Raw genomic sequence first — 14,118 nt, forward strand, 5'->3', positions numbered from 1 at the left:
CACAAGATACTAAACAGAGGTTATGAAATCAAGTTGTGTGTACATTTTACTTTTATAATATACATTCCTCCTGGTTTCTGAATTGATGCTGAACAAATAAGTAAAAGAAGAGTCCATAATGAAGGTTGCTCCTCCAAGTGTGTTTCAGATGTTGTGTAATGTAATGAAATGAATAAACATTTGAGAATTCAAAATATAAAAAATGAGTGCACAAATAAAGAAAATTCTGTGCACAATTTGTGATTTCATGACTTTTATTCAGTTCATTGTGGACATGAAATAAAAATAAACTTGAGGTCTCTGCAGCTACATTGAGAAATCTCTGACAAACTGACGTGGGCTAATGTTGTATAATGTGTTCTGAAATAAACAACTGAATTTATAGCCTCTTAACACCCATGTTGCCAACTAAAAGAGTAAGCCCCCATCCCTAATTTTGGCCCTAATTTTGTGTTTAGTTGAGTCGAATATCAAAATTATGCCAAATGCACATCCCTAGTTCACACTGCATCAATATTACCGGACAACATACAGTTTTCTAGTGTGAGAGGATGTTATTGGGCAGAGCACCAATGTGCAGTGGGATTGTGTGCTGCTTTTTTTACCTGGAAGACTTTAGGAGCACTGACAAGAGAAGCAAGGGCTGAGGAGATTGTTGCAGAAAATGTTCCTGCTGTGATGAGGGGTCCGAACCCAGATACCATAGTCATAACCTATACACACCGCACGTACACAGAAACAGGAATCAATGCCAATTACAGTGGTGTGAAAAAGTGTTTGCCCCCTTCCTGATATCCTTTTTTTTTTGCATGTTTGTCACACTTAAATGTTTCAGATCAAACAAATTTAAATATTAGACAAAGTTAACACAAAATGCAGTTTTTAAATGAAGGTTTTTATTATTAAGGGAAAAAAAAAATCTAAACCTACATGGCCCTGTGTGAAAAAGTGATTGCCTCCTAAACCTAATAACTGATTGGGCCACCCTTAGCAGCAACAACTGCAATCAAGCATTTGCAATAACTGGCAATGAGTCTTTAACAGTGCTGTGGAGGAAGTGCATATTTGCAGAATTGTTGTAATTTGGCCACATTGGAGGGTTTTTGAGCATGAACCTCCATTATAAAAGGTCATGCCACAGCATCTCAATCGGATTCAGGTCAGGACTTTGACTAGGCCACTCAAGTCTTCTTAAGCCATTCAGAGGTGGACTTGCTCATGTGTTTTAGATCATTGTCCTGCTGCAGAACCCAAGTTCACTTCAGCTAGAGGTCAAACAGATGGCCGAACATTCTCCTTCAGGATTTTTTGGTAGACAGCAGAATTCATGGTTCTATTTACCACAGCAAGTCTTCCAGGTCCTGAAGCCACAAAACAGTCCCAGACCATCACACTACCACCACCATATTTTACTCTGGGTATGATGCTCCTTTTCTGAAATGCTGTGTTACTTTTACGCCAGATGTAATGGGACATACACCTTCCAAAAAGTTCAACTTTTGTCTCATCAGTTCACAGAGTTCTTGGGGATCATCAAGATGATTTCTGGCAAAACTGAGACAAGCCTTTATGTTCTTTTTGCTCAGCAGTGGTATTTGTCTTGGAACTCTGCCATGCAGGCCATTTTTGCCCAGTCTCTTTCTTATGGTGGAGTCATGAACACTGACCTTAACTGAGGCAAGTGAGACCTGCAGTTCTTTGGATGTTGTTGTGGGGTCTTTTGTGACCTCTTGGATGAGTCGTCGCTGCACTCTTGGAGTAATTTTGGTCAGCCGGCCACTCCTGGGAAGGTTCACCACTGTTCCACTTTTTCGCCATTTGTGGATAATGGCTCTCGCTGTGGTTTGCTGGAGTCCCAAAGCTTTAGAAATGGCTTTATAACCTTTGCCAGACTGATAGATCACAATTACTTTTTATATCATTTGTTCCAGAATTTCTATGGATCACAGAAGCTGTCTAGCTTTTGAGGATGTTTTGGTTTACTTCACTTTGTCAGGCAGGTCCTATTTAAGGGATTTCTTGATTGAGAACAGGTGTGGCAGTAATCAGGCCTGGGTGTGGCTAAAGAAATTGAATTCAGCTTTCCAAAGATGTGATAAACTACAGTTAATTTATGTTTTAACCGGGGGGGAAATCACCTTTTCACACTGGGCCATGTAGATTTGGATTTTTCTTCCCCCTTAATAATAAAAACCTTCATTTAAAAACTGCATTTTGTGTTTATTTGATGATCTGAAACATTTAATTGAGAAACATGCAAAAAAAAAAGATGTCAGGAAGGGGGCAAACACTTTTTCACACCACTGTACTTCAATATCTATATCTGTAAAATCTATAATAACAGCCCAAAACAACAACATGAGATCTTTTCTCATGGTCATCCTCATCAACAGACACACACAATTCTGTTGCTTTAGGTCAAACCATTTGGGGGTCTTGAATTTGCTGACTGCTTGACCTCTCACCTGAAAGTTGTTCATGAGGCCATACTGGCATTTGGTAGTTCTGCAAATGGAGAAGTCATAGCCAAAATTGCATGCGACTGAGAAGTTACACTTGGCCCCTGGAGTGATGGTGTCATTCAAGTTCCCAGTTGCATCACGGACAACAGTAGCACCTGAAGCAGGATGGTCAGAGGTACAATCATGCCACTAAGATCCTGCATCTGAACATACCACCCTATTATACCATGGACCTGAGCCTTTGTTGTAATTACTTATAAATTCCTCTATATGGAAGTCCTAATATCCTAATAAGTATAATTATATAGACAGGAGTCCACTGACACCAGTTGTACTTCATAGGGGACGTGTGTATCTGTGAATGTGTGCGTGTGTTGTAGGCTCACTGTTATGCCATGCTCTTTCTACCTATTCATGAATACACACAAAAATGCTTCTGCTGTTTGCCTGTAGAGTAGGACCATTATTTTTTTTAAGGGAATGCATTGTACTTTGATAGCACAACTGGTAGAGCAGGTTGTATAAATAAAATACAACACCAGGATTTTGTGCTCAATTCCCTGAGAGTACACATACTATTAAATATGTAAATAGCTCTTCATGCGACCAGATTGTTTAAGTGAGCTACAGGACTAGCATGGGATGAACATATTTTGTAATTTTATTCCCAGAGTCAAATGATTTTATTGTGTAGTGGTAGCCATATATTGTGGTTTTATTACATAACCATTTGTTGGGAGTTGCGAGTTGGGAGTTTAATTAATATTTTGTTTGTTTCAGTTAAATACAAAATGATTTATAAGCTATAGATTCAGAAGCTGTGGTAAATTGGCAAATGCAGCAGGTTTTGTCATGGTATTTGTGTCCACAAGATCAATTAATAGGCTTTTAGTGATAATGACCATTGTGTTGGTCCCCTTCAGTAGCTTTATGGATTTTCTTTCTTAATTGGTTTTGTTTTCTTTTGTTTTCTTTATAAATATGCTTCTTGTTGGCTTAGTTTCGCCATAATATTTGAGGGTATGTAGTTTTGCTAGTTTATGAGGAGTAGGTGAGAATTTCTTATATTAGCTGCTCTAAACAGGTGCTTTGTTTAGCATATTAGCAGCTCAAATTAATGTAGGTATTCATACCATCAAATCTATTCTAAAATTCTGTTTGATAATTTTGTAATAAAAGCTGAATTGTACTAAAGCCATTTTCTTCTCTGGGATCATAGCTCTTGTCTTCATTTGATCTGCAGCTCATGTCATAATTAATATTGTGTAAATTACAACACCATACATCTAACATGGAATGGTTTAGTCTGTATTAGAGACATATTTTGACATCTTGGTGGCCACAATGGCAAAAACAGAGCTGATATATCTAGAATTGGAAATAGGTTGTTGGTTGGTTATTCATACATGAAGAGAATTTTGTTTGGGTGGGTGGGGGGGGGGCGTCTTTTGTTTATTTTTTTGCTGTTTTTAAAAATTGTATTTATTTTTTGGAGAAAACTAGTTATTATGAAAACCAGTGACAGATTTTCCCCAAATTCAGGTGACTAATGTAACTACAGGAGGATCACCAGGCTGTTTTTAATCTTACTTGGTTGTTATGAACCCATCCTAACCTACCTAATCATTTGGCTAATGTTGTCTAGCTATATCTATATCTATATAGCTATATCATTAGTGATATCTAATGTTTAGGCCAGCTTATAATATGCTATCCTCACGTGATGCTAGAACGTGAAAGTCTTAAGTGTGTGTATTAGCTTGGGAAGCCACAGAAAAGTCAGCTTACCTACAGTCAAATTTTTCTTCACTTCCTCAATGTCTGATACATCTGGTTGCCAAATTGGGCTAGCACCAATGTTTAATCTAGATTCTAGGTAAGCCGTTCAGTTTTATTTTTTTTTTATCTTGCAATTAGTGGAGACCAAATAATATTAAAAACGTAGTTGCTTGGGAAAGGAAAAACTCCTGTCACACACGGAAGAGAGAGAAAAATCTGGGTGTCTCTAACCATGCCAAAAGCCTCATGATGTCATCAGCTTGAATAAATCAGTCTCTATCCCTAATCATGTAACCTGAGCATATTCTAAACTCCTACCATTGGTGATAAACTCAGAAGAGCCTACAGTAGAAGATCAACTGTAAGTTTGACATCTTTTCTTGGCTTTGCCTCACAGGCACTTTGTTGATGACTTCAGCAAGCATGCTGCCCCCTTGCACTAGCGGGGTGGGGCTCCGAGAATAGTCAGAGAAGGCCATGTAAGAAACAGTTAGGAGAGTTCTGGGATAAGGTCAGAGAATCACCTTTTCTCACTTTGAGGAGTTACCTCCACACCTATGGCTTATGCTGATTTTTCCAAACCCATCATTTTAGAGCTGCAGGTCACACATGTCTAGGGGCCATCATGTCTCAGCAAAGGATGGGAAGAAGAGGCAAGTTGCTTATGCCAGCTGAGGACTGTGTCCAACTGAGCATATGTCTAATTATAGTGCTATTAAACTTGATCTGCTTGCTTTGAAGTGATCTGCTGGCAACCAAGTTTACAATATACAGACAATAATCCTCTTAGATATTTGCAGTCTGCAAAGTTAGGGGCTGTTGAACAGTGTCTGGCACCTTAGTTAGCTCAGTTTGACTTCAAGGTTATCATCTAGGGGCTATGAACCAGAATGCCAGTGCTTTCTCTTGCCAGCTTAGTTTGCTCACTCTGGAGTATGCAGCTGATATTTTATCAGGTGTGATGGTCCCTCCACAAACTCATGGTCCCCAAGCAAGCTTTCCCTGAGCAGTCACAAGTTCCATACACCTTGCCTTCTCAGTCTGATCTGCTGGGGCGCTCCAAGAATTACAAGGGCCATTGACCTGGTAATTGGCCCTTTCTACAATACCTAGGCACCTAGGCACTACAATACTCTTTATACTGCAATGATCTACAATAGATCTACAATTTCAATTTCTAGGTCTATGTATCTTCGATGTTATAACTCTGCATCATTTCTGGTTACACTGTACTCGTTCTCTGTGTTCCAAGTTATCTCTCTATCATTCTCTTGTTGCTTAGATATATCTCTTGTTTAGTCTTAAATGATTTCTATTGGTGCTTTAGTTGATGTTGCCTTCTTTGTCTGTATCGCCCTCCCAGTTCATGTTCATTAAGTTGTTTCTGTTCTCCTGTGCGCTCTGTTATCTCAGTACTCTCGTATATTTCTTTCCTGATGTATAATAACCCCGAATTGGCCTCTTATCCTTTTTGTTTGTTTCCAGTGTTTCTGTTATTAAACTAGTAATTTATTTACATTGTCCTGTTTATCATTTTCACTATGTCTTCCCCTGTTTTGGATTCTGCTCGTTCTCAAATCCAAGGCGCTGGTACTTTGCATGTGTGTTCGCTCTTCATCTCATCTACATTACAGTACACATTTGACTAAGAGAGGCCACACTTCTGTTTATTCATTCCTTATCATTGACTCTCCCTCCTCCCTTCCTTGCTGGTCTCTGATATTTCCTGCATTAACCACAGGAGAATGTAGCAAGAGTCTCCTATTTTTACATCTAACTTCTGCTTTCCAGGACAGATCAAATACAGATCAATCATGGACTGATTATGGAATACATAGATTGCAGTGCTTAAAAGAAAATGCTCCACAAAGAAACCTAATAAGAAAACACCCTATAGATATTAATCAGCTACTTTCTGTAGAAAAGTCAAAAACTGTACTGAAGTACAAGTACTGGTACTTTAAAATAATAATTACAAGTAGAAGTAAAAGTAGTCCTTTAAATATCAGATAAGTAAAAGTAAGAAATTATCTAGTAAAACGACTACTGAAGTAATAAGTTACTTAATTGGATTCCTTTTAATAATTAAAACAGAACTGCAAAATCACAGCCTGATTTAGGCAGCACAGAAACACCAAAGCATAATTTACATTTACAGATTTTAGAAAACTCTTTTTGTACAAAATGACATCCAATTATAACTGAATACAGTTCATGCAATTGAGGGTTAAAGGCCTTGCTCAGAGGCCCAACAGTGGCAGTGGTCTTGTCTCTAGTCACTGATCACTAATTGAGTACCAATTTCTAATAATTTCTCTTCAGATTAAGTGTAATAAAACTTCTTGTTGTTGCCGCCTATTTATGGTACTCTTAGTTAATTTAACACCAAAAAAAGAAGAATATACTGCATGTGGTTTTGACAGAATTTTGTATTGTCTCTGGATTTTTGGCTAAGGCAAAGTGGCAAGGGGTCCTAATTTTTCTGAATTGGATGGAACCAATATATATATATATTTTTTTTTTTTTCTTTTTTTTTTTTTTTTTTTTTCTCCTGATTCTGTTTTATATTATATTTGTACTTCTGTAATTTTCCTGAATGTCTCTGTAACTCTTCTTTGCCATGATAACTGCTGGCAATGCAAGCATGGAGGTCAGGAGGTAATAACTCCCAGACCTCATCCAGCTCCCTCCCTATCTATACCTCTCCCCCATCTCCTGCCCATGTCTCCTGCTTCTTAAGTTTGATCACACTCCTGTGTTGTTGAACAGACTAGTACACTTCCATCTTGGCTTAGAAAAAAATGATCCAAAAATTCTCCACACATGCAAATAAACATTGAGAATCTGACAATGAGGAGTCCCTTGACTTTTCATTGCCAAATTTTGAACAGTATCAAAACCAGATACATGAAGTCTTTCCATCAGTGTCTTTCCATCTGTAGTACAGAGACAGCACTGATTAAAGTAATTAATGACCTGTTGTTGGCTTCTGACCAGGGTTATGTTTATTTGCTTATATTGCTTGATCTGAGTGCAACATTTGACACTATAGATCACAACATTTTACTAGATAGATTTGAAAATGTTGGGATTAGGGGAATAGCCCTTTCCTGTCTTAAATCTTAACTATCTGATCGCTACCAGTTTGTTAACATAAATGGAGATTTTTCAGCATACAACAAGATTAGCTATGGTGTCCCACAAGGATCTGTTCTAGGGCCTCTGCTTTTTTATATATGCTACCTCTAGGACATTATACATAAACACCATGCTAGTTTAAACTGCTATGCTGATGATACTCAGCTATATGTCTCAGCCAAACCATAGGACATATACATTAGTTCTTCTATTTAAGACATGTTCCCTCATCTCTTGTTTGCTGGTCATTTTCTTTGCTTAATTCTAGGTTATGCTCTTCCAGTTCCTGTTCACAAGTATTGTTCTGTTCTCACTTTGTGTGTTGTACTTTCTCTCTTCGCTTTTGTTAAGGTTACACACTCTCTGTATGTATACGCAAGTATTGTGTGGTTTTCCCTTCAGCTTATGTCTTTCTGTAACTCTCTGGTCTTCCCTTTAATCCTGTTATAATTGTCTTTTGTTTTAGCCTAGTTAGTTGCTTGTCTAGATAAGTATCCCTGTTCAGCATACTTTCTTTTCCTTGTATTTTGTCATGCTCATGGGTTTATTGTTTTTGCAGATACTCTTCTGTTTAGTTCTTTTGTGTTTGTTTTCCTTAGTTTCTATTTTACTCCTGTAAATATCTATTCATCCTCACCTTGTTAGTGTGTTAGTCTTTTGTTTATTATGTTATTTCTATTCTGTATTTTTTGTTTCTATGGTTAGTTTGTTCATTATATTAAACTTGCTATTCATCTGATTTATCCTGTCTGTTCGTTTATTAGTTCGTATTATGGCTTCCCTAGTCTTCAGTTATATACACTCACACAACCAAGGCAAGGATATTTTGCACATGTGTTCACCCTCAAACTCCCCAGCAAATATGAGGCTGTGATGAAACACAACTGCAAGCAAAAGAAAATCAGCATTTTCCCTCAGGTTTCCCACTGACTTTACATGAGTGTAAATAGGCTTTGGGGTATGCCATGAAGCATGACTTTTTGAAGAATGCTTACTCATTATTAAGCCTTTTGGGGAGTCCAAATCCCCACAAGAATTGTGAATGAGCAAAATGTTTGACCAACTGAAATGGGTAAAAGCATAAAGCATTTGTTTCAATCAGTCAAAAATATGTGAAAGGTCATTAAATGGCTTTAAAGGTCATTAAATGGCTTCAAACAGTCACTGACTGTGACTGTTAGGGCAATGGTCCTGACTTCCACCCATAACCCCTCCATCAGGACAGCCATGTCACATTGAGGATGACAATCATTAAACTTGAACTGGATTGCATGCTATGTATGCAGAACCCTCTAATAACTGCTTTCCTTCATAAAAGGCTGGAAATTACAGTAATATTGCTTTTTTTATGGTCAGTAATATCATTTTTATTGCACTTAGGAGTCGCTGTGTGTTATACTAACAGCATAGAACATACTAAATAGCAAAGTAGCATACTACAGTAATAAACTGCAGCAGAGCATATCAACCATTGCTATAATACTTAGCGTACAAGAATAAAACACAGGGATGCTTAAGTTATCTAACTAGCTAGCCAGACAGTTACAAAATGATAACATTCTAGCCACACATTAGCAATCTTACTGCAAAATGTAACTTTAGCTTGTAAGTGACTCAAAAATATTTTTGACACAATCAGAACTCTCTAATATTAATTTTATTTATTAAAGGGGCAAATTAAGCCTTTTCATTTTTTCCATTTAGATTTCAACACATGGAGGGCTGGCATTTTTGGAAGTAGAAGCCAATGGAGTACATTCTCATAAAACAGAAATGGTGTAAATGCTACTGAAAAATATCTGCATGAAAAATACACAAAGCAGTAACTAGGGAAAGAACATAAAATTGTGTGTCCCCTGTATTTTGCACCAGTAGGAACTGCAACAGTAATACAGCCTCAAACACAAATGGCAGTGACAGCCAACGTGACTGGCTAATCCAGATTTTGAAAATGTTAAAACATTCAGCCTACCTTCAATCAACTTTCAACCAATGCAGATACAGATTTATATGGACTTATATATACCTTATTTTAAACATATTTTATGCATATGCATGTCTGTGGTGCTTTACTAGTTTGTTACATGTGAGATGTCCCACATGAGAGTAATAGATGATTAGCCAAGAACTGTCAGTATTTATTTTAGCATATTGTGAAATAACTCCTATTCTAAGGACATCATAGGTGTTTATATTACCTTCTATTGTGCCTCCTAAGTCCTAAGCAGGGGTATTGCAGTATAATTTAAATTCACTACAGGCACTACAGTACTTGCACTACAGCTGTTCATACCTAAATTATTTAAAATCATGTCACTAATACAGCAGACAAGGTATTTTATAATGCTTATATGTTAGTACTAGCCACTTATAACCATATAACCAAAAATGTATAAAAAAGAAACCTATAAAACAAAGGTATTAGTTACCTCCGTTAAAGGTATTATCAAAGGTTTATGTTAGCAAAAGAGACATTGCTAACACTAGATAACAAAAGCATGCAAAATGTACAATATAGCCAGTATAACAGTAAAATGCTTTCATGCTTGCCAGATAACACAAGAATACACAAACTTGCAAACTGACATTTCACACCTAAGATTCTGGCTCTAGTCACAGAATTATTGATGTTTCCCCCTGTCTATATTGCTTTAGACAGAAAGGTGGAATAAGTAATTTTGTCCAAACAAGAAAGTTTTTTTTAAATATCCGACAGAAAAATCCCATGCCCTATCTTCAACTTTCTCCTTTCATTGCCTGACTACAGCTTGAGGAGTCCACAAGAAAGAGCAGGGGCATCATGCTCATCCAAGCTCATCGATGGCATGCCACACTACATTTTTGATAACTGTATTTTTTTTATTACTATTTTTTAATTATTACTATTATTTTCTTTTAAAATATGAAGTTATGGGAATTTGATATTATCAAACATTCAAATTATGTCATAGAGCATATTTCAAAAAGTAACACACCCCCTCTTCCTATGGTATTGGTTTCTTCCAAATGTAAGGAATACTCCTTATTCCTCTGATTACAGATTGGTTTGGTAAGGTTGAACTGTCTCATCTCCTGCCCATAGACAGGAACCAGGACATCTGAGATGCCAAGATGTCTAACAACAGCAACCATAAATCTACACTTAAAGTCAACAATTACTGTGCATGTCTACAATACTACACCCATAGAGTGCCCCTGAAAATAGAATCGTATGCTTCACAGGGTTTGGGCTAAACACTGGTGCAAGACAAAAGACTCATCAGCTTTGTTTCAAAACACAGAGACATTGAACATGAAGCTAGCCATTGTATACGGGATTCATTGTTACCATACATGCCTATACTCCAGAATTATTGGCACCTCTGGTAAAGATGAGTAAAGGGGTTATAAGCAGTTCTCCCTTTGGTGAATTTAACTTAATGTCACACTGAACAAATCAGAAAAATCCAACCTTTAATTGAAGTAAATTTAATCTGAGAAAAAAAACATCATAAATAATTATTTTTAACAAAAAACATGTGCCAAAATGATTGCCACCCCTGCTTATAATACTTTGTACAACCTTCCTTTTCCAATAAAGCAGCACTTCTCCTTTGACAACTTATAAGGTTGGAGAATGCAGACCATTCCTTTTTACAGAATCTCTCCAGATCATCCAGGGTCATAGGTCTGCTCTTGAGCACTCTCCTCTTTAGCTCACCACATGCTTAAGTTTGTGTTCAGTAAATTATTTTATTGTTGATCTGGACATATCCTTTGTCCTGTTGGAAGATCCAAGCTCAAGATCAAAGCTCAATTTTCATTTCATCTGCCCATAGAACAGTAGCAGTTAGCAAACTCTAGGCAGATATATTTGTCATTTGGTAATTCGATGACTTCCAAATAATTGTTTGGCATGGAAGTGGAGTCTGTTTGTAGTTTTGGAGAGTTGGTGACCTCAAGATACTACTTTTTCCTGTGAGTCTCCAACACTGATCCTAGGGGATTTTTTGCCTCTCTTACTATCCTCACTGTGCGCGAGGGCAAAATAAACTTGGGTCCTCGTTAAGGCAGGATTGTTGCTGTTCTACCTGATTGGAAGTTATTAATTATTACCCTTTTATTTTATTACCCTTTTTAATAATAAATAATAAATAAGTAGCAGTTTTAATACTCCCTGACTCATGAGCTTCAACACAAATTTCCCTAAATTTAATTGTGTGTTGTCATGTTTTTTTCCTTTCAAGCTTGGGGCCTCTGGGACCATACGTAGTATTTTATCTGTTCCTAGGACTGCTCTGTTCTGGATGGGAATCTCAGATGTTATTCCTAGACATATATTCCTAGACACTCTGGTCAGTTTAAAAAGTAAAATATAAATGGAAATTTTTTTTTTACTTATTTATATGCTTACAGGTCTTTAAAATATGAGCTTGCAGTGCAGGAATGAATTATATTCAATGGCAGACAAGTACTCATCCAAGACTCTGTAATGAATGATATTCTAAAATAGCTCAATTATAGCCTCCAATGTCTAGTGAAAACATCTTGTCAGAGAGTGTCTACTGGACCAAGATCACATTAAATACATATTGACTGTTGTAGACAGATATTCCAGTTGTTGATTAAATGCACAGTGCTGTGTTCAGCCAAGCAGTCACACAGGAAGTTCAAGAATACGCATCCCTATTTTGTCAATGGACCACAGTACACGGAACATGCCTTCAAATAGTTTTGCAGGAAACTGAGGAATTAAGTATATTACTAATCTATGGCATTATTTCAATGGATTCATTGGAAGACATGTGTGACACCTTAAGTCTGCTTCAAATAGCAATGCAACAAGTTCAAGCAACTCCTAGGTTTTCATGTAGAGACAGCTGAGAAAAGGGCAGACATTGTAGACACACCCTCATAACTCCAAAGAAATCTGCTGCTTCCCAAAGGTGCAGGCTATTTTATAATGAGTATAAAGTTCTGGGTGACTCACACCTCTTGAGCTTGTTCCTTCCATAAAATTGCATAAGATAATGACTAGGTAATCACAAATGTTCCCCCAGTTCTCCAGATACTTTGCACAGCAAAACTGTTTTCCAAGTAGCAAAATATAATATTAGCCTGGCACACTTTCTCAGAATATCAGTTACCACAATGCAACAAAAAAAAACTTTAATGTAGTTTATTTCTATATCGTTTCATTTCAACTCAAATTTAGACTGAACAGCCAATCAAAAAACTCCCTCATGGCTGAACGCCGACACTGGTTCAACATGCACAATCAGCCAAAACAGTGCTGACAAAGACCTTCTAGAAGCACTGGTGTGGAATAGACTGCACTGAGTATGGGTGAAGGTCAGTCACTGCTTTCTAATGGCCTAACGCCCTCCATCAGCTGATAGTCCAGTCATTGTGTCACTTGTCTCACAATGCCATACTCTCTAGAGAAAGCAGAAGTATGTATTACATTTAAAATATTAAAGACATTAACCTATATGTTTTTTTCAATAGCACATGGGTTTTAGGATGCTAGCAGTTTTCTTTGTAATTTTTAGTGAAATATGATTAAACATTGCATGCCAAAATTAATGTAAGATCCTGGCCAAGTGGTAAGAAACAATTTTAATTTGGCGTTTTTAGCCTTTTTGTCACAGTATGGCCCCTTCTCCCAAACGTCTCCCTGTGTGTGTGTGTGTGTGTGTGTGTGTGTGTGTGTGTGTGTGTGTGTGTGTTCGTTCGTCTGTATGGCCATGCCCTCCCTGTGTTTCACACCTGCTCTTCGTTTCGTTGTGTATCATTAGTGAGCGTGTATATAAGTCTCGTGTTTAAGTGTGCATGTTGTCGATGTTTGAACCTTGTTAGCCTGCGAGCCACATAGATGTCCTTGTTTTGTGTTGTACATGACTCAGCCCTGCATCCTGCACTTCCTCCTTGCATTACAGAAACATCGACCGCCAAAGGATGCCGGGAAAGAAAAAGAAGGAGGGGAAGAAGGTGTATAACTGTTCCTCCCCAGCTGTTACGGGGAAACCTTCCATACTCTTGGGCATTCTCTGTACTGATACAACAGGGGAGAGAGCTCCTGGAAAATTTTGGGGGGGCCCTGGGTGTAGCTCAGGGGTGGACTCTGCGGAGTCCTACAAGCCCCTGATGGACTATAAGAACTGGTACAAGGAGGACCAGTATCCAGGTCCAGAGGGGTCCTATTACCCCTACTGGGACTACCGGGAGAGCTACAGGGAGCATGAACAGAGTGAGGGCTATACAGACGTCGGCCTTCGATCAGAGTATAGCTACATCAGCTTCTGATTAGACTCAGAGGTCAATTGGGGAAGAGTCCAGTGATGGAGGTGGAGGAGGTCCTCCATAGGGATTCTTCCACGGTGATGGACACCACGTCGGCGGATTCCGAGAGCGAAGGGCCTCTGGCGCCCAAGGTACCACCCAAGGCTCCACCCAGGAGGCGCCACTCTGGAACAAGTAGGTTGCCCAATGGAGCTTGCAGGGAGGCATCGTCATCAGATGAGGACACTCCATCTGCGAATGCTCACAGGCCCAGAGCTCAAGCACCTATGCGTAAGCAAGAGAGCAGCGCCACCAAAGCCCACCCCCAAGACAGACAAATCAGCTGGTGTGTCTCTGGATACGTGTGCGCTGAAACCGGAGCAGTCACCGTGCACAAGCCAACAAAAGAGGATCCCGTCCAGCCATGGCGAACTCTGACCCAGCCAACGATAGGCTAGGGCTCCTGTTACCTTCCCCG

At 38.4% G+C, this 14,118-nt stretch overlaps 1 protein-coding gene across 1 annotated transcript in view; it reads right to left on the reverse strand.

Moving 5' to 3' along the window:
- The window catches only part of slc12a1 (solute carrier family 12 member 1), a 38,621-nt gene that overhangs the window by 14,997 nt on the left and 9,506 nt on the right, over positions 1 to 14,118 (reverse strand). Inside the window, exons 10-11 of the mRNA XM_027009882.2 lie at positions 2,466 to 2,617; positions 606 to 713 (exon numbers count right to left, since the gene is read on the reverse strand). Of these exons, the coding sequence (XP_026865683.2) occupies positions 606 to 713; positions 2,466 to 2,617 (260 nt within the window). The remainder of the gene's footprint in view (positions 1 to 605; positions 714 to 2,465; positions 2,618 to 14,118) is intronic.

This window comes from Electrophorus electricus, chromosome 4 (genome assembly GCF_013358815.1).
Source record: "Electrophorus electricus isolate fEleEle1 chromosome 4, fEleEle1.pri, whole genome shotgun sequence".
NCBI lineage: Eukaryota > Metazoa > Chordata > Actinopteri > Gymnotiformes > Gymnotidae > Electrophorus > Electrophorus electricus.